This window comes from Rhamphochromis longiceps, linkage group LG10 (assembly GCF_057381845.1).
Source record: "Rhamphochromis longiceps isolate RC_006_pf linkage group LG10, R_longiceps_female_GT1.1, whole genome shotgun sequence".
Lineage (NCBI taxonomy): Eukaryota > Metazoa > Chordata > Actinopteri > Cichliformes > Cichlidae > Rhamphochromis > Rhamphochromis longiceps.
Window position 1 is genome coordinate 5464528 of NC_140566.1, and position 18211 is coordinate 5482738.

The following is an 18211-nucleotide window of genomic DNA, read 5'->3' on the forward strand; positions in this document are numbered from 1 at the left end:
AGCTTACAGTACTGTGCTGACAATTTAGGATAGTTTACTGTGGCGGAGGCGTGGCCCCGGGCGCAGCTGCAGTGCAGGGGAGGAGTGGAGCGGAAGGCTCATCAGGGCGGCGCTGCGAGGCCGGTAAGAACAGCTGATGTTGTTTATGGACTGATGATGGTTTCCCTCCCCTGTGTTATAGTGAGACGGAGAGGAGCGGGAGAGGAAGAAAGAGACACACATAAGCTGGGATGGACAGCTGTCATTCTGTGCGATAGTATCAGTGTGTGAAAGTGTAAATAAATGTGGAACTTGGCGATAAAGACCTGTGTGTGCGTGTACCTGTGCCTAGTATATTCCACATTTACTTTGATTAAATCTAAACATTTAGTTTTTAATTTAGTGTCAGTAAAGATGTCATTTGACCATTAAGCCCACCACCTGTTTCATAAATGTAGAGATTATCTCGTATTTATTGGAGTGCTTTTTCATAAATTCTGCACTGGTGCTGAGTTTAAAATTAAACACTAGGGATTACACCAGCCACCACAACTATGTGTTCCTGATGATCTGATCTGATTGATGGTCTGATATCTTTGAGCATAAGAGTAACACACGTTCAACACCGATTTTTGTAGTTTCCACCACAGCAGGTGGGTATTACAAACTACAGCCAGTCTGTGTCTGGCATAATGGCGCAACTGGTAATTAATAGAAAACGGCCTTGTTAAATAGGAAGCAGCAGGAAACACATTCTTTTCTATATTCAGTAGCTGTCTTTTGCATGTAGTGTCACAAGCCATGTGATGTACACTTGGGAGACCAGTAGAAATGTACTGGTACTAATGCAGTAAAACAGTGGTCCCCAACCTCTTTTCCAACACGGACTGGTTTATGTCCGACAATATTTTCACGGTCTGGCCTTTAAGGGCTCGTGGATAAATACAACAAAATAAAACCAGTACCAGTAGCAAAAGAAAGGAGATTCATTCATAACACACGGGAAAAGACCCAGAGAAACAATAAAAATAAACAATAATGATAAAAACCAATAAAAATCCTGAAAACCATAAGTTTCACACCTGCGCCTGGTACCAAACGACTCACAGACCAGTACCGGTCTGTGGCCCGGGGGTTGGGGACCGCTGCAGTAAAAAGAGCACTCACACAATAATGCAACTTCTTTCTCTGGTCTAAAATCTCCAACTTATTCATACCTCAAATTTGGGGAAAAAACGTAAAATGTGTTTCGTCTGTTTGAAATCACAAGGTGAGAAATTAATATAGAATTGCATTTAATTTGTTGTACATGTTATGCAACAGCAAGACAACCCTTTGAAATTTTCCCCGAACGTCACAAACATATCTGTCAGTTTTGTGCGCAGGGCATTTTAAAGAAGATTTGTGCTTTCATGGGGAGGTGATATACTCGACAGCTTTTTTGAGTAGTCTGTGAAGAACTGCCAGTGTAAATTAGGATGCCAGTTTTTGACATGACTTGCACTTTTAAGATGAAGTAACAGCTTTCTCTCTGTTTGACAGCCATAAGAGCCATGCAGATCTTTGAACACTCAGGAGAGACTTGAGAGACATGATTGGAATGTTATTATATTGATATGACTCACTGATATCAGCGAGACCCCCATAATGTATAAAAATCAGACATACCATCCTCTTACATTAATTAATCATCTATCAGCTCCTTGATGTTCAAATCTCTTGTCTCCTCATGCCTTCAAAGAAAACGTTGTGGAATATTTTAGGGCAGAACTGTAAAACCACTCAAAATTGTACTTTGAGAGAGTTGCCGAATGACTTTGGAAGTTTCTTAATAAATACTTAAGAAAATATGGCTTGATTTACTTTTCAGATCAGTTAGAGAGGCTTTTTGGAGGGTGTCTGGAGCAGATAAGAATGACACAGAAGTCTTTTCGTTGCTTGCAAATCCCTAGAGTGGCTTAGGCCAGACTTACAGCCTGCAGGCCGGCATTGGTGTTGGCCTGTTCCTCGTGGACCATTGTTGTCAGTACATCATCCCAGACAACAAAACCATCTTCCACATCTGTAATCTGAGAGGTCACAAAGCTCTAGAGACTGAACTGAGAAAAAAATAGCCCGATGCCTTCAGGTAAAAGCCACAAGATGTTGACTACAGAGGGATGAATTTGAAAGGAGGCACTGTGACCCGAAGAAAAATCTCTCATGTTTTATGAATAGACTCCAGCAAGGCATAAGAAAGGGAGTTATTTCTGAATTCAAAGTGACTTCCTGCAGTCGATGTAGTTGATTTATTTGATGTGTTTGTTTGAATGCTCATGTTTTTCTTGTGTGTATTTATGCATATATATTTGCCAAGGGAATGTGTGTGTTTATCTCAGAATGAGCTATTTACCTACTCGTGTGCACCACCTACAAGAGCCTTTTTTATTGATGTACTATGATGAAGCATGAATGACATCCAGTCAATGGAGACCTCAGGGACACAGTATCAATATTATCAACAGCAGTGCCTTACTATGTTTCCTATTATTCAACTCGGTGAAAGACGACTCTAAGATTTTCTTTTCACCTTTTTTGTTGATTTTAAAGGCTAAATATTGTTGTTACCACATATGACAATTATAAACCCATTTAAACAGCAAAAAGTTTACACTCATTCTGAGCCAGCTACAGAGAGCAGGATATTTGGCTTCTGCAAGCCAAGTATCTATTGGTTAGAGACTGAAGCCCAAGTTGTTCTCCAATGCATTCACTGGAGTGTGAGTGTTATACAGAAAGCACTGGTGACCAGTGTTGTGCGAATAGGTGAATTAAATGTTTTGCATAAAGCGCATTGTGTGCTCAAGTAGAGTAGAAAAGCACTGTATGACAGTCCATTTACCATCTGCCTTCGCATCTTCACCTTTTTTTCCCAGTTCTGAGAGATGATTTCCGTCAGACGCCCAGTGATGTGGTGGTGGCAGCAGGGGAGCCGGCTGTCATGGAGTGTATCCCTCCCAGGGGCCATCCGGAGCCCACCATTTCTTGGAAGAGAAACAACATCCGGGTCAATGATCGAGATGAAAGAATTACTGTAAGTTAAAAATAACCTAAACAAGTCTGGTTTAAGGTTCAATTGCATTTTACTTCTGGTGGAAGTTGTTACTAACTTGTCAGCTTTTTATACTTTTTTAAAATAAAATTTCAGGTAATTTTCACTCATTAATTTGTATTACTATTAACAGAAGACACTGAGCTGATAGATGTTAAAAGACACATTTAGAATACCAGACTTCCACACACATTACCCACTATGACCAAATGATGAATTGCGGCTTATTGAAGTTAGTTACCACAAACAGAGCAGTGAGTGATGCTTGTGTGACGACTGGCTTGGAGCGAGAGCCCTTGTCAAGTAATTTTAAGAACTAGCCAGAGAGCCATCTGTCATAACACACACTGAAAATGACAAAGTGGCTTCTCTCTCTCCTCACTAACATGCCTCAATATCCTGTTTCCAACATCTTTCCATGTCTTCTCTCTGTCCCCTCCTCCACCGTCGTGTTTCCTTTCGTCCTTGTCCACTTATCCACTCATCTGTTCCTTTCTGTTTCATCTTTCTGCTCTTCATTCTGTCTTTAACCCCTCGATTTCAGATCCGTGGAGGAAAGTTGATGATTTCAAACACCAGGAAAAGTGATGCTGGCATGTATGTGTGCGTTGGAACCAACATGGTTGGAGAAAAAGACAGTGATCCTGCTGAACTAGTGGTATTTGGTGAGTTGTTTTTACTGGGATTGTACTGTAATTAATCAAAGGACACTCAGCTAGCAAATATCGTCTGGGAAACTAAACATGAAGTCATACAGTCAACCTTATTAGTATCAAATAACCTTTTGGGAGCGTGCTTGATTGTTGTAGTGCTCACACAAACGTAATGGCAAAAGATAGATTGTTAACAGAATAAATTGGAGCTAATTTGCTTCCAGCTGTTAGCCAATTGGCTCATATATTAAGACAAATTATCAATATAATTCCTCTGATCCTTTTAGAAATAATTCTTTGAGTTAAGTTGCTTCAACTGTGTTAAAATGTTCACTATAAGATTCCAAAAAACAGTGAAAGTATGTTGTATTTTGTGCCTGTCTGTATTTTTCTGGGGTTGGACATTCTTTCCTTGGCTGATATTGGAGGATTAGATTCATCTTTCCCACCCAGCTGCTCTTTGCTTTGCTCTCTTGACTTTTCTCCTCCTGTCTCTGATTCTCTGCTGTGCTCTCAGTGGAGCAGTACCACAGGCATCAAAGTGTGTATCGATCCCAGGAAACGGATGGAGAATTGATATTTTCTTTTCAGTCCCTTGGATCTCCTGTTCACCACCACCCACACTGCCACAAAATTTAGCTCCTTCTGCACATTGTAGTGCAGCAGTAAACTCAAACCCTGGCATGTAATGCATAATCTATAAATTTATGGTTCCTTAAAATGCATGGCTTGGCGCTTTCCCTAATGTTTAATATTACTGCCATCTGCAAAATTGAAAGATAATAGCCAGTGCACATCTGCACTGTTTTTTCTGCCCATCCATTTTCTGCTCTCGAATCACAGACTGAACAAAGTTGTCAAGACATTTCTCACCACCGCGACTTTTTATACCTCCAGCTGTGGGGAATGCTTTCACACTGACTATGATCATGGAAGTACCTGCAGCTCTGAGTCTACTTAGTCTTACTTGATTCTCCAACATGTTTCACTGTGATGATTGGACTTTGGTATTTAAAAGCTTTTATTTGCTGGGTATTGAATTTAACCTACTGCAGCAATCTACTTCCAATGCTAGACAGGCTCTGTCAATTTTGAGATACTGCTAACAACAGCTGGTAAATATTTATTACCAGCTTGTGTGTGATTTGGTGTGGGGTCATTTTGTTCCTCGTTTTGTCTTAATAAAAGTTTAATTGTGTTCAAATCAAGTATTAAGAGTCATGGTGAGAGTGTCCCATTTTGAAATTATTTTTAGTGCGAGGTTTAACAATTCCAATCCCTCAGTGTTTTTTCCCCCCACATCATTCTGAGTAAACTGCTATGGTGCAGCAAATGGACATCAAATTATTCTCTTTATACGGCCAGCCTATTCCATATGTGTCCACTCATCCATTACATGGGCAGTCCTATAAAGTGCTAACAAATGTGAAAAGTCAAGCTGTAATTAATAGGTATGAATTCTTGTCCTCTTTCTGCACTCATATCTGTCTAATTTCAGAGAGGCCAGTGTTCACCAAACAGCCGGTGAACCAGGTGGTGTTGGCAGACGATACAGTGGACTTCTCCTGCGAGGTACACGGAGACCCGACTCCGACTGTCCGCTGGCGCAGAGAGGAGGGCGAGCTGCCTCGGGGCAGGTCCGACAACAGCAGCGCAGTGCCGTTGCTGCACACTCACAAATCACTGCACTGAAACTCAATCCCCACTGCCTCACTGTTACTTAGATACATCATTTGTTGCTCCAAATAGCACTTGTTACTATCATTTCACTAATAATATAACAGCTTCCAATTAGAGAGCAACTGTTTGTCCATCCGATTTTCTTATAGTTAGGTGTGAAGGAAAGTAATTCAGATGATTTTCTGTGAGTGGAGGAAGTCCAGCTGACTTGAATTTGCCCCAAAAATTACATGTACCGGTATAAAAAAACATATTAAAGAAAAGAGAAAACACTATCATTCGCTTTTTTGTATGTAACGACCGAGAAACGGAAACAAATCAAAGCTCCTGCTGAGCTCGTAATGATTGCTTTTTAAGTGCTGTGCTGCTTACAATACAAATAGAAAGTTATTACTAGAATCTAAATGTGTGAGTCCTGTGGCACAGCAGCTTGTGTTAGTAACGGATGGACAGCCATCCCTGTCGTAAGCTACTTATTTGTTAATCAGTAGAGTTTAGTACTACGAGACATGCTCAGAAAGGAGTATCATGTGGTGTTTGCACCATGACACCATCACTGTGTTACTGTGAGAGCCCTACTCTCTCACACCTGTCTGCATGATTGGATGAAACTTTAATGACCTGTCAGGGGAAATAAGGTAAAATGTTCCCTTGTCAACAGCACGACTCAGGCCTGTGTCCACAGAGCTGTGCAGTAAACACAAAGCTGTATGTTTAAAAATCTGATTGGAACATTTAAACAGCCATATTTTTTTTTAAAAACATGAAAACTACCAAAATGTATTGTTCTAGTAGTGACAACGCTCACACATTTACTGAACCAGACAACGTCATATTCATTCAAACCATCTTTTGAAGATTTCAGAACATGAATGTAACACTTGCGTTGACTTTTTTTTCCCAGATTTGAAATCCGCAGTGAGAATAGTCTGCGTCTGACCCAGGTGCGAGCTGAAGATGAGGGCACCTACACCTGCGTGTCAGAGAACAGCGTCGGCAAAGCGGAGGCGTCGGCTGCCCTGCAAGTACACGGTACAGATGTACACAGGCACACTTATATATAAGATGTTTTAGTTTTACTGCATTCGTAGTGATTCAAAGTGTAAAAGGCTTTATTTAAACATTTCACATATTTATGTAAGATGTTTTTTGAAAATTAGAAACAATCAACAATTGCACAGACTTATTGAAGAATCTTTCTAGAAATACGGTTTGAACAGCCATGATCGCACGAGTAAACTGTTTGCACAGATGGGCAGCTTTGCTATGATGCACCACAATCTGCCCACTTGTCACCTACAGGAATGCTGTCTCATTTCATTCTTGTTCTTTTCATTCTGGTTGTTTATGTCAGACGGCCAGGATTTTAAGAACATTGTTTCTACGTGGAGACATCGCCTATTAAAACATCAGAAAAAGAGGCTGCTAGACATGAGTTGGTTATAACTCCCCCATATCATGCCATTGGTAATCCACTGTTAACTGAAGATTACAGAGAAATGAAGTGAAAAATGGATTTTAAGTTCCTTTCAAGCCTCAGCTCGTCATTCCTCTGGAGAGAGATCCGAGATCAAAAAGAACTGAAATTGCATGGGAATAAAGTCAGTCCCTTGAAGAGAGATGCTCAAATGAGAAAGCTGTCATTTGTGATGATAAAAGGGAATTTTTAGAGTTTTATTCTGTAACACTCGGTGCAGTGAGTGGGCCCTCTGGTACTCCTGAACACTCGCACACACCTTATGCTCGTATATGTATAAAAATTCAGCAGTGAACAGACAGACTGATACATTTAAAAAAAAATAACATGCAGAAATACACAACATGCACCTACCTGTGCATAATGCACTTTTGAAATGGTGATTTCATGTATTAAAGAAGAACAGCTATCCAAACCTACCTGGCCCTGTGTGAAAAATGAAGTGCCCGCTAAACATCTCTCAAGGATTGTGCCACCCTTGGCTGTCAATGAGTCTTGCACTGACGAGGCGTTCTAGTCCACTATTCTTTGCAGAATTTTTTAAATTCCTCCACATCGAGTATGAACAGCCAGTTTAAGGTCATGCCAAAGCTTTTAAGGCCAAAAAATGAAGGTGTATTTTGTGTCTTTCTGAGCCATTTAGAGGCTGGTGGTGTCTATCAGGGATCTTTGGGGCATGAACAGATGGCCAGACATTTTCCTTCAGGGTTTTCTGGTAAAGAGCAGAATTTATGGCTGGCTAGCTTCTGAAGCAGCAAAGCAGCCCCAGACCATAACACTGCTGCCACTGTGTTTGACTGTTGGCACGATCAGAATATCTTTTGGCAAACTTGAAATTGGCCTTTGTGTTCGTTTTAGTCAGCTGTCTACTGCGTCTGCGACCCAGTGTTTTGTGTATTTTAGTTTTTAGTCTTTGATCATTGTATTTTCTGTGTTTCCTGATTTATTTTGAGAGAGTCTGGTGTGTCTTTGTCATTGTATTTAGGTTCACTTCCCCTGTGACGTCATTAGGTTCATTTGTGTCATGTGTTTCCTCATGTGTTTCCACTCCCCCTGATCATCCCTTGTGTGTATTTAGTCTGCAAGTTTCTGTTCACTCACTGTCAGGTTGTCTGTTATGCCACACCACACCATAGTTATCACAGATAGATTCATAGTTTTTATCGCTAGTTTCTTAGTTTAGTTATTGTACCTTTTTCGCCTTAGTTTTCATGTTCTTGTGCTTCTGCCATCAGCACAAAATGGTTCAAGTTGAGTGCAGTGTTTGCTCTTGGATCTGTCAAACAAACACATCGGCGTACCTCGCCGTGACATCAGCAGCGGTTTTCACCACAGGACTCTCCCATGGGTGGCACCTTAACTGAGGCAAGGAAGGCCTGCGGTTCATTAGATGTTTTTCTGGGTTCCTTGGAGCCATTTTGGTAGGCCAGTCACTTTTGGGAAAGTTGTTCCAGATTTCCTCCGTTTGTGGATAATGGCTTTCACCATGATTCACTGGAGTCTTAAAGACTCCAGTGAATCATGGAGTTCTCAGATGAGAAACCAGTCTTACTAACTGGTTTCTCATCTGTTCTTGAGTGTCTTTATATCATGGCATGACATGTTGGTTTTTGAGATACCCTACTAAGTCCTGATGTACTGAATAGAGGACATCCTGGGCTTTCCAATGATATTTCATGTGTTTGGGTGGCTTCCTTTGGCTCCAAAGAAGGAAGGAAATACCAAAAAAAGTTCAATGGGAAGATTGTTTTTTCCTCGGTTCTCAGGAGGATAGAATCAAATATGTTTGGATAACTTTTTTTCCGTCAATAGATGAAATCATCATTTAAAATCCTAATTTTGTATTTACTCACATTATCTTTGTTTGATCTGAATCACTGTCATAAGTGTTGCAAATGTGCAAAAGAGCAAAGAGAAGGCAAATTTTGCAGCACTGTAGCTGCAGTGGGGATCATAGGAATGCAACACAAACACATACAAAGGAAAATATATATTCTATTAAACCACAGCTAGTTACACGGTTAAGTAGGTATGGTGTTCCAAAATTTCAAATGTTTGAACTAGTTTCACCATCCATCGTCATCTCATCATGTTATTCAACTTTCTTTCTCTCTTTTCTTTCTTCCACCCATTTCTGCATCACTCCATCACAGTCGGCCCATCCTGTAAGTATTCCATTTCATCCCATCTGTGTATGGTTTTGTGTGTCTGTTTGTGTGTTTGTTTATGAGAGTTAATACAGTCCTACAGGTATAAGCTGTTTGCTACATTAGAGACCCAAACCTCTACCCTCTAGCACAGGTGCTTTTTCTGCCAATTAGGACAGCCAAGTATTAAAGCTAAAAACAAAAAACAAAAAAATTGAAGGGTAGAAGGGTTTTGACCTTTCGTTACACTCATAGATGGAGCTTCAGTTACTAGAAAAAAAAAACCCACTGTAAAACGTGCAGTCTCCGATTTAGAGCACAAACACTCACCTTTTGAAAAATAAATGGTTATTGCTGATTAATCCACACAACAACAACAAAAAGAGTTATAAGGCAAAGCAGCCCCAGACCATCACACTTCGCCGCCGTATTGGACTGTTTGTGTGACAGCCTTTTTATGAAATGCTGTGCTGTTTTTACATCTGATGTAACGAAATTCAATTCTCATCAGTCCAAAGAGTATTTTTCCAGTAGTCGTGGGGATCATCAAGACGTTTTTGGCGTACATGAATTGGGTTATTGTGTTCTTTTTCGTGAGCTGTGGTTTCACCTTTGAACTCTGCCACAAATGCACTGATGATTACTTACCAAAAGTAAAAATGCCAGCGTTTGGCTTGAACTAAGCAAATGGGGTTTAATGCGTACTCCCATCTCTAAATGTGCCTAATGTTGGGGAATAGAGAAAAAGGGATGAAGAATGAAAAAACCCCTAAAAAAGTGTTCAGTGGAAGAAACATTGAACCACAAAATGTTTTGAATTATGAGGTTCTCTACATACCTATTATTTTTATGCAATTCCATTTTTGTCCCATTCACTGTGTAAGGACTGCCTGCTTATTCTTGGCCTATTTAAAACTTTACCAGCCTTCCAATTTATATATTGATATTGGACAAATGGGATACAATTCTAGGCACAAACTTCACACTGAATATAAGCACAAATGAGATATAGTCCAGCTATAATAAATTATGCCCTGGAAATAATCACCTCCTCAATCATCATTTCAGAATGGAAACAGTCTCAGGAATGAAGTCTGTGTACTTAAGTGGGCGTGTGATGTTTCGTAAAAAGGTGAAGCAGCAGCGGCAACAGCACTGGAGTGTGTTTACTCTAGCAGATGCAGAGCTGCATCACCACGGGACTCTGACAGCTGCATGTCACATCTACGCCCCTAGGGAGCGAGGGGTGTGTGTATGATTGTGTTGATACAAGTGCGGATATCTTCAGCGTGTTGCTCAAAATCATATGTCAAGCATGGGTGGGGTGGAGCAGGGGAGGTGAGATGTTTTCGTTGTAAGCACTTTGTTTAGCTTTGCTACGTGAGTGACAGCAGTGGAACACACGGTGTGAGTGGGAGCGCAGTGTGTGGGGAACAGCTCAGGCTGACGCTGGTTTGCTTCATCTTGTTTATGAGGATATTCCACTGATGATTTTTACTACCTCCACTGAAAAAAGGCTTTTTCCTGCATTAAAATCACACTTGCTACCTGCTCATTCACCACACTGATCTCCACACCCTTTCACCAACTTGCTGTTTCGATACTTTCAATACTGTCTGGCCGGGGGGCGGGGCTGTTGTTTCTAAACATTAGAAAGCTGCATGAAAGACACTGACCATTTTCAAATCTTTCTAATTCAGTGCTGACTGAATGAAGTTCGACAGTTTCCATCACTGATGAATAGATAGAACCACTTCATCCACAGTGTAGATGATCTTCATTTCCTGCTTTTTAAAAGCATTTTAAGTTGTTGTTTTTTTTTAATTTTTTTGACCCTTTGTTGATGGTACGCTTTTCTGTGAAGCACTTTGGGATTTTTGACTTGAAAGGTGCTATACAAATAACATTTTACTTACTTACTTACTCCTTGTTGTGCTGCAGGCTGGGAAGTGAACAAGGACTACCATCACCTGCTTCTGTCCCATACAGTGGAATTGGAGAGTCACCCAAATCTATTGTTTGTCACACAGTACTTGAAATCTGAAATCTTAGCAGTGCAACCAACACCACAAGTAGATTCAAGTTGTGTGGAAAATCCTTGCTGATTGTAGAGTTATTTTATCAGGGATAGCAGAAGGACTAATTCTGTATATTCCCACTAAAGGAATAGATCCAAATAGATTATCAGTCCAGTAATATCTGTATATATAGTTCCCCCATATCATGAAATTCAAGGAATTGACTAAACCTTTTGGAAATTTTTCATTAATATTTTTACTCTGGTCACGGCAGATGGCCCCGCCCCTCCCTGAGCCTGGTTCTACCGGAGGTTTCTTCCTGTTAAAAGGGAGTTTTTCCTTCCCACTGTCACCAAAGTGCTTGCTTACAGGGGGTCATGTGATTGTTGAGTTTTTCTCTGTATGTATTGTTGAGGGTCTACCTTACAATATAAAGTGCCTTGAGGTGACTGTTGCTGTGATTTGGAGCTGTACAAGTAAAACTGAATTGAATAAAAAGCTACAAATCCGAGCACGTTTGACTATTGGAGGAGCTCTGTGGGTTTGGAGGACATATGCTGATCACTTGCAGGAAACCTTTATAATGTTCGCTCCATCCAATTACATGCCCTTTATCTTATGGCATCATCTTATTGTTTTAGGAAGATTTGGCAAACTTATATAAATTTGCTAAATTTTCTAGACCTCCAGGGTTCCCATGTCAACGTTAATTAAACTCAACTTAAAGAATAAAGTTAAAACAAGTCAAATACCTCAAAATTAAACATTATTTCTGATCTGTAAGAGAACATTTACAACCATCCACAAACATTCAATGACACCAAGCAATTTACATGTAGACTAGACTTTCCTCCTTGAGTGTTGCATTTCTTTTCATAAAAGCTGTGGAAAGCTACGCTACAGCCTGATGTCTATTTTTACTTCCCTCTTGGCATATTAGCTTTGTTATCTGTTCTACAGTTCTGGCAGTATACGCAGCATACAAAAGAAGTCTGCAAGATCCTTTGAGTTCCTATCTTAAGTGTTGCATTCTGTATTTAGAAATTTCCCAATGTACCTCCCAGACACCGACAGCAACAGTTAGCAGTATGCGGTGCTTAATGTGTGCTGGCTCTGTGTTTCATAAAATTAGTAAATGAACATACCGTGGTATTTTAGAAGTCGAGTCAGTTTAAGGCACAGCAAAAATTAACTCACCAAAAAAAAAAAAAACCCTGCATCTCTGAAAGTTAAATTATTATAAGAGTGACATGCAGGCATTGTTCCCTCTTGTTTTTTCATCTATATTTCAGCTGCTCTGTTACAATCCATACTCCCATTTCAATCCCATTTGAGGATGCTAATGTATCTCCCTGCCCTAAATCTAAGGCTCAGTGTCATGCCGGGTGCACCCATTATTGCTAATTATTTATTACAGCTTCAGGCAATGTGCCGGCTTGCCTCCTCAAATCAAACACTGTTATTCTCTAGACACGGCTGTGTAGTGGGCCAAAAACAGCATTTTAATAGCTCAAATATTCCTAGTTGTCAGTGTATTTGGGTCAAAGTTACGGCGTTGTGTCAGGTGTGAGGAGAAAACGTTCAGGTGTTGACATGTTTTTGTTAAATACCCTGCTGAGAAGTGCACAAGCATATTTTTCTATGTGTTTTCATTACGTGTGTGTGCACAAGCATGGATATGAATTACATAAGAAGTGAGCATTACACAGTGTTTCTTTAATATTTCAGGCCTTGCATCAGCTGCGACAGGAGGCCTGTCCTTGAGGTAACTGGAGAGTGGAGGCAGATGTTCCCATGTCACTTGCTGACAAAAACTAGGGGTGTATGTTTGGGCATTAACCTTTAGGGTTAGCAAAGGGCTGGAAGTTTGATCCCAGGACATGACCCTGACTAGCTCAGCCAAGACCCCCCATTAGCTGTAATTTATCCCGCAGTTGACACACGGATGTCCTCCTGCTGTGCGGAGGGGCCCGTGGTGGAAGCAGTTTTAAAAGTGCATAAGTTGTATACAAGGCATGAAATTAAGCTTGCACATGCACATCTGAGGCAAGTGATTAGGGGGAGCAGGCGGGTCAGTGGGAGAGATTGGGAATGTTTCAGCTCTTCACACTCTGCTACTATTTATTTTTGTTTCTGCTGCTTTCTCCTCATCTGAGATAGTTAATGTCTGGAAACATTTCTCAAAGTATATGTTGGGCTGTGTTTGAACACAGGAGCTGACTTAAAAAAGCAACGTTTGTGAGTCCCAGCAATGTAACCAAACAAAGCTTTTTCCTCCCCCAGAACATCAGTCAGTGGAAGAAAATTTGAGGAAAAGACGTTATTTTATGTTTACTTCAGTATTCTAAGGAGGATATATGTAGTGGATTAGGAGTTTCTTTATTCTGGATTTTTTCCTTTCATGGAGAAACAGTAGAAGGACATTAGTTATTTATTCTGTCTTTCACTGTGACTGTTAAGTGTTTTTTACTGTTACTTTCTTCTCCGTTCCATAGGCTCTCCTCCTCCCCATCTTTCTCCTTCTTTGTGTTTCTCTCAAAGCTAATAGAGAGTCAGAATTAAAGTGAAGCAGGAGATCAGGTGGGAAGATGAGAAATCAATTAGGCCCGGTGCATCATTATGCATTCACACCCCCCTCTGTGGAGGAAGGACTGTCATTTTGCTACAGAATCAATAGAAATCAAAGATGCGTGTGTCTTTGTGGATGAACGCGTGCACACGCAGTGGCATGGTGCAGCAATGAGAAAGCGAGACAGCTTACCATTTATTTGCAGTCCCTTATCCCCCTTGCCCTCCATCTGTGTTCAAAGATGTCTGATGCTCAGAATCAGAATGGTGACCCACAAACCTGGATTCAGGCTCCTGTGGGGTCTGGGCTGACCTTTTTGATGGGCTGTTTGCTGTAGTGTGGGATAAACAGTCAAGCCATCTAGATTAGGCAATAACCATCAATTTATCAAACACAAAAAGCCAAACAAATCAAGGACTGTTATGGTCGCTCGTGGTAGACACAGCTAGGTACTCGACTGAAAACCTGCAGATTCTCTCATTAAAGTCACATTCTGTTTTCCTTTTTGTATCTGATAAATGTAGTAGATATATTGAAATGGAGAATGAGAGTGGGTGGATAGTTTTCATTTATTGTCTGTTATAAGTGCCGATATTGATATATCAGGAAATGACTAATATTGGCCAATATATCAGCCCTGCAGATGAAGACAGAATGTCATTAAATCGATAAATATATGGGCTTTCACATAAAAATGTATAAAAACAAGACAAATGTTCTCTTTTTCAATTGTTCAGATTAGCATGTGTGGCTAACATGTCTGGTTGAATGAATTTACAAAGCTTAAGCAGTGGTTTTGCTAATAGCCACCTTCATTTTTCATGTATATTTTTAATATAACGGTCAAAATTTTTATTAGAGCTCTGATTTGATTTATTATGTATATTTAATAAGTTTTTAAAAATCAGTTTTATTAGTCCTGTTTTTCTGAGTCCAGAAAACATGTGGTCACCACAGGACAGTCACACTACAGGCATGATTTTATAGAATATCATCCACTATTGGAGATTAAACAACAGAAAGTATTTAAAATGGGCTTAGCCCTAAACATCTGCAGCAGTAATATTAATTCATATAACAGTGGTGGGGAACTACCACATGTCAGCTTATAGTAACTATATAGTAAAATAGTAAATATTTATTTAACTCCAGAAGTAATAATATTTTATAATTCTTTAATAATAATAATAAAAATAATACATTTTATTTATATGTGCCTTTAAAGACCCTCGAGGTACAATAAAATAAAAACACAAGGTAAACAAAAAATGAAAACAAGTATGAAAGTATAAAAGCTAAATAAGGTAAAATAGAGTAAGGTGGAGTCATGATGAAGGGTATGCAATTCTAAATAGATGGGTTTTAAGACACAGTTCAAAAGTAGAGAGAGAGTTTGTAGTCCGGAGATCTGGTGGGAGTGCATCCAAAGCCTCGGGGCAGAACAACTAAAGGCTCTGAGTCTTATGGTAGTCAGGCGAGCAGGTGGAGCAGACAAAAGGGAAGCTGGAGAAGAGCGGAGGGTACGAGGGGGTGACTACATATGGAGAACATCAGATAAATATGGAGGAGCGAGGTTATGAAGCGCTTTGAAAGTAAGAAACAGGATCTTGAAATTGACACGGAGGTGAATTAGAAGCCAATGGTGTTATATGTTCAGTAGATCTCATTCTGGATATAATACGAGCAGCTGTATTTTGAACTAACTGCAGTTTATGGAGAGATTTACGAGGTAAACCATAGAGAAGAGAGTTAATCTAAACGAGATGTGATAAGAGCATTGACAAGTATGGCGGTACTGTTAGCATATATAAAGGAATTAAAAGAGGCAGCACAAAAAGGGCACGTTTCAATCTGGCTAAATTTGTCACCTAATGCCACTGAATAATCCAAGAAAAATACGGCATTTTATTCTGTGTTACTATGCATTGCATTTAATCGCCTGTCAATTAAATAAAGTCCTAACCACTAAGGCAGTGCGTATGGTATTCTTATAACATTGAGTTGATGCTCAACACAAGCATAAAGTTATGAAGTTATGATTTGTTTAATCACACAGAGCAGGGCTGCCCTACCAGTTAACCGTGTTTGCCAGATGATGTTAGCTACAGTAGCTATGTTTAGCTCATGCATCAAAGGTTTAGTTAATATTACGTGAGCTAATGTGGCTAATGTGTCCAGCTGTTTCTTTGGATTAAAATGAATTCATTTGAAAATAAATGTTTTAATGTAACAAAAAACTTTAATGCATTATCTCAGCTAGAACCATGATTTCTGCCTGAGTCACGTCAGGTAGATTTTCAGTGGTGGTAAAGCTTCCCATGAGCCCACCACATTTCATGATGACATCAAACTGCATCTTTTAGTATTGCTTTGATTCTCAGACCCCGAGAGAAATGACATTGTGGGTTTAATGTCATTTCTCTACTGTCTTTGTTTACTGTCACTGTCTCTAAAATATTTTATTCTCTTGTGCCTTGACTGTTTGAAAGCTGTCATGGAATCAGGCGTTAGTGTTTATTGATGATTTGACTGTTGATAGAAATGCATGTAATGAATTTTGAAGTGTATAGTGCTAATTGAGTTTCTCAAAAGAAATGGGATGTTCTTCAACGGCCAAATCAGTCGCCTGATCTCAACCCAACAGAGCATGCTTTTGCATTATTAAATACAAAACCAAATGCAGAAAGACCCACAAACAAGCAACAAGCAGGTGGCTACAGTAAAGGCCACTCAAGGCTCAAGACAGGAAACACAACATTTGGTGAAGTCAGTGGGTTCTAGGCTCCAGGTATAGCCTTCAGGTGTATTTACATTTAAATTTATGTTTATGAAAATGGGGGGCTGTGTGTAAAAGTTGTTGTAATTCTTAAGTAGTTCATGCAAAACTTTTGTTAAATGTCTTGAATTAGAATAACTTTTGTGAATTAATGTTATGAATTCATTTTTTCAATGTCTGTACTTCAGTCACATGTTGATAAAATAATGGCACATAATGACTGGATTTCAAGATTTTTTTTTTTCTGAATTATGTGCTGCAGTGCCTCCTCAGATTGTGGTTCGACCGCGGGACCAGATCACAACTCCAGGTCGTACCGTAACCTTCCTCTGTGGCACCAAAGGAAACCCTCCGCCAGCCGTCTTCTGGCAAAAAGAAGGCAGCCAGGTGGGAAACGTTCCATGATTTTGTTTACAGTAGTTATGAAACATACTCTAATGAGTCTTTATTATAAAGATTTAATAGGCTTGTTTATGTACAGTTTATGTAAAGTCAAAACATTAGCTGTTTTCCACATTTCAGTACCAGTACTGGCCCCCAAACATCACAAAGCCTTTAATTACCAAGTACATACAGACCTTTACTTTTAACTCCAAGGGATTTGGTGCTAACAGTACTATGTGCATTTTTTAAACCTTTTTCTTTCAAAAAAGTTGATTTTAAGCTATCTGAAAATGTGCTGCACAATAACATCAGCATAAAATAAAGAAAAACCTACAGGTGAATTGCATCATCACAAGCAGGGCTCTGGTAAAGAGGGAAACAGTAAACTCTCATATTGTAATGTGCTATAGATACATTACTTTTTCTTATATTTATTTTACCCAATTTAAAGTAAATCCCAATATAACTTCACACAACTTTTACATTTTTTAAATTTAAAAGAACACCTGACGAGATTAAAAAAGTGCTTTAAATGAGCCTTTATAGGATTTTAATTACCGACTCTGTTTGCATGCCACTTTGCTACATGTGCTTTGAAGAGAGCCAACATTTCCCTTCCTTGTCATGGTCTCTGCTTTTATCATCCTTCGCTGTGTGCTGTAGTTTACTGCCAGAGTGACTCTCTCTCTCACACACACACACACACACACACACTCACACTTACACTTTCCCATCATCCACACAGTGTATTATTTACCAAAGACCTGCACGTTTTCAGATATATTGAGATGTGTATGTGTTTGTGGGAGAGAGTCACCCTGTGATAAGCATTGCAGCCTGTTGGAATGCACTGAAAGGCCTGATGAGACTGCGTGGGTGCCTGTAGCTTGGCTTCCAGGTACAGATTAGGGAAACAGGGGGTGGCAGGGTAGGATGGAGAATGTGTGGGAGAGGGAGAACGAGTGTGGAGGAGAGAGATAAAGCAGAGAAAGCATGGAAGACAAGGAGAAGGAAGAGAAGAAGAATGTGGGTAGCTTGTTCGAAATTTTGGCCCCGCTTTCAGTGAAATGCTGAGATTTTTACTGGGTTTACACAGTGATATATGACAAAGAAAAGTAGAAATGAAGGGACGTGTTTGTCATTTATTATTGCACAATAACACAGGCTAAGTGTCTAAGGCTCATTGTGAATCAACCTGTTCTCACTCTATATGCTATCACAGCACCGGTTACCTTGTATTGCAATGCGTATATATACTTTTTTTAACTGATCACCTGAGAAAGATACCATGTGATCACAGGAAGATGTCCTTTTTGTAAAAGAATGCATTTGAACTCTACGGATAATCTTTTTCTAAACCTAACGAAGTACTTTTGGCCCCCAAATCTAATCAAACATGACAACAAAAGTACTTATTATATTGTATCTCATACAAGG

At 39.7% G+C, this 18211-nt stretch overlaps 1 protein-coding gene across 7 annotated transcripts in view; it reads left to right on the forward strand.

Annotated features, from left to right (window-relative positions):
- The window catches only part of robo3 (roundabout, axon guidance receptor, homolog 3 (Drosophila)), a 184199-nt gene that overhangs the window by 132750 nt on the left and 33238 nt on the right, over positions 1-18211 (forward strand). For 5 of the 7 annotated variants that reach the window (XM_085419964.1, XM_085419966.1, XM_085419969.1 and 2 more), the window contains exons 3-8: positions 2895-3052; positions 3615-3735; positions 5222-5360; positions 6308-6435; positions 9034-9045; positions 16653-16777. In XM_085419964.1, coding sequence (XP_085276090.1) covers positions 2895-3052; positions 3615-3735; positions 5222-5360; positions 6308-6435; positions 9034-9045; positions 16653-16777 — 683 coding nt within the window. The remainder of the gene's footprint in view (positions 1-2894; positions 3053-3614; positions 3736-5221; positions 5361-6307; positions 6436-9033; positions 9046-16652; positions 16778-18211) is intronic. The other 2 variants (XM_085419968.1, XM_085419971.1) reach the window with 1 other exon arrangement.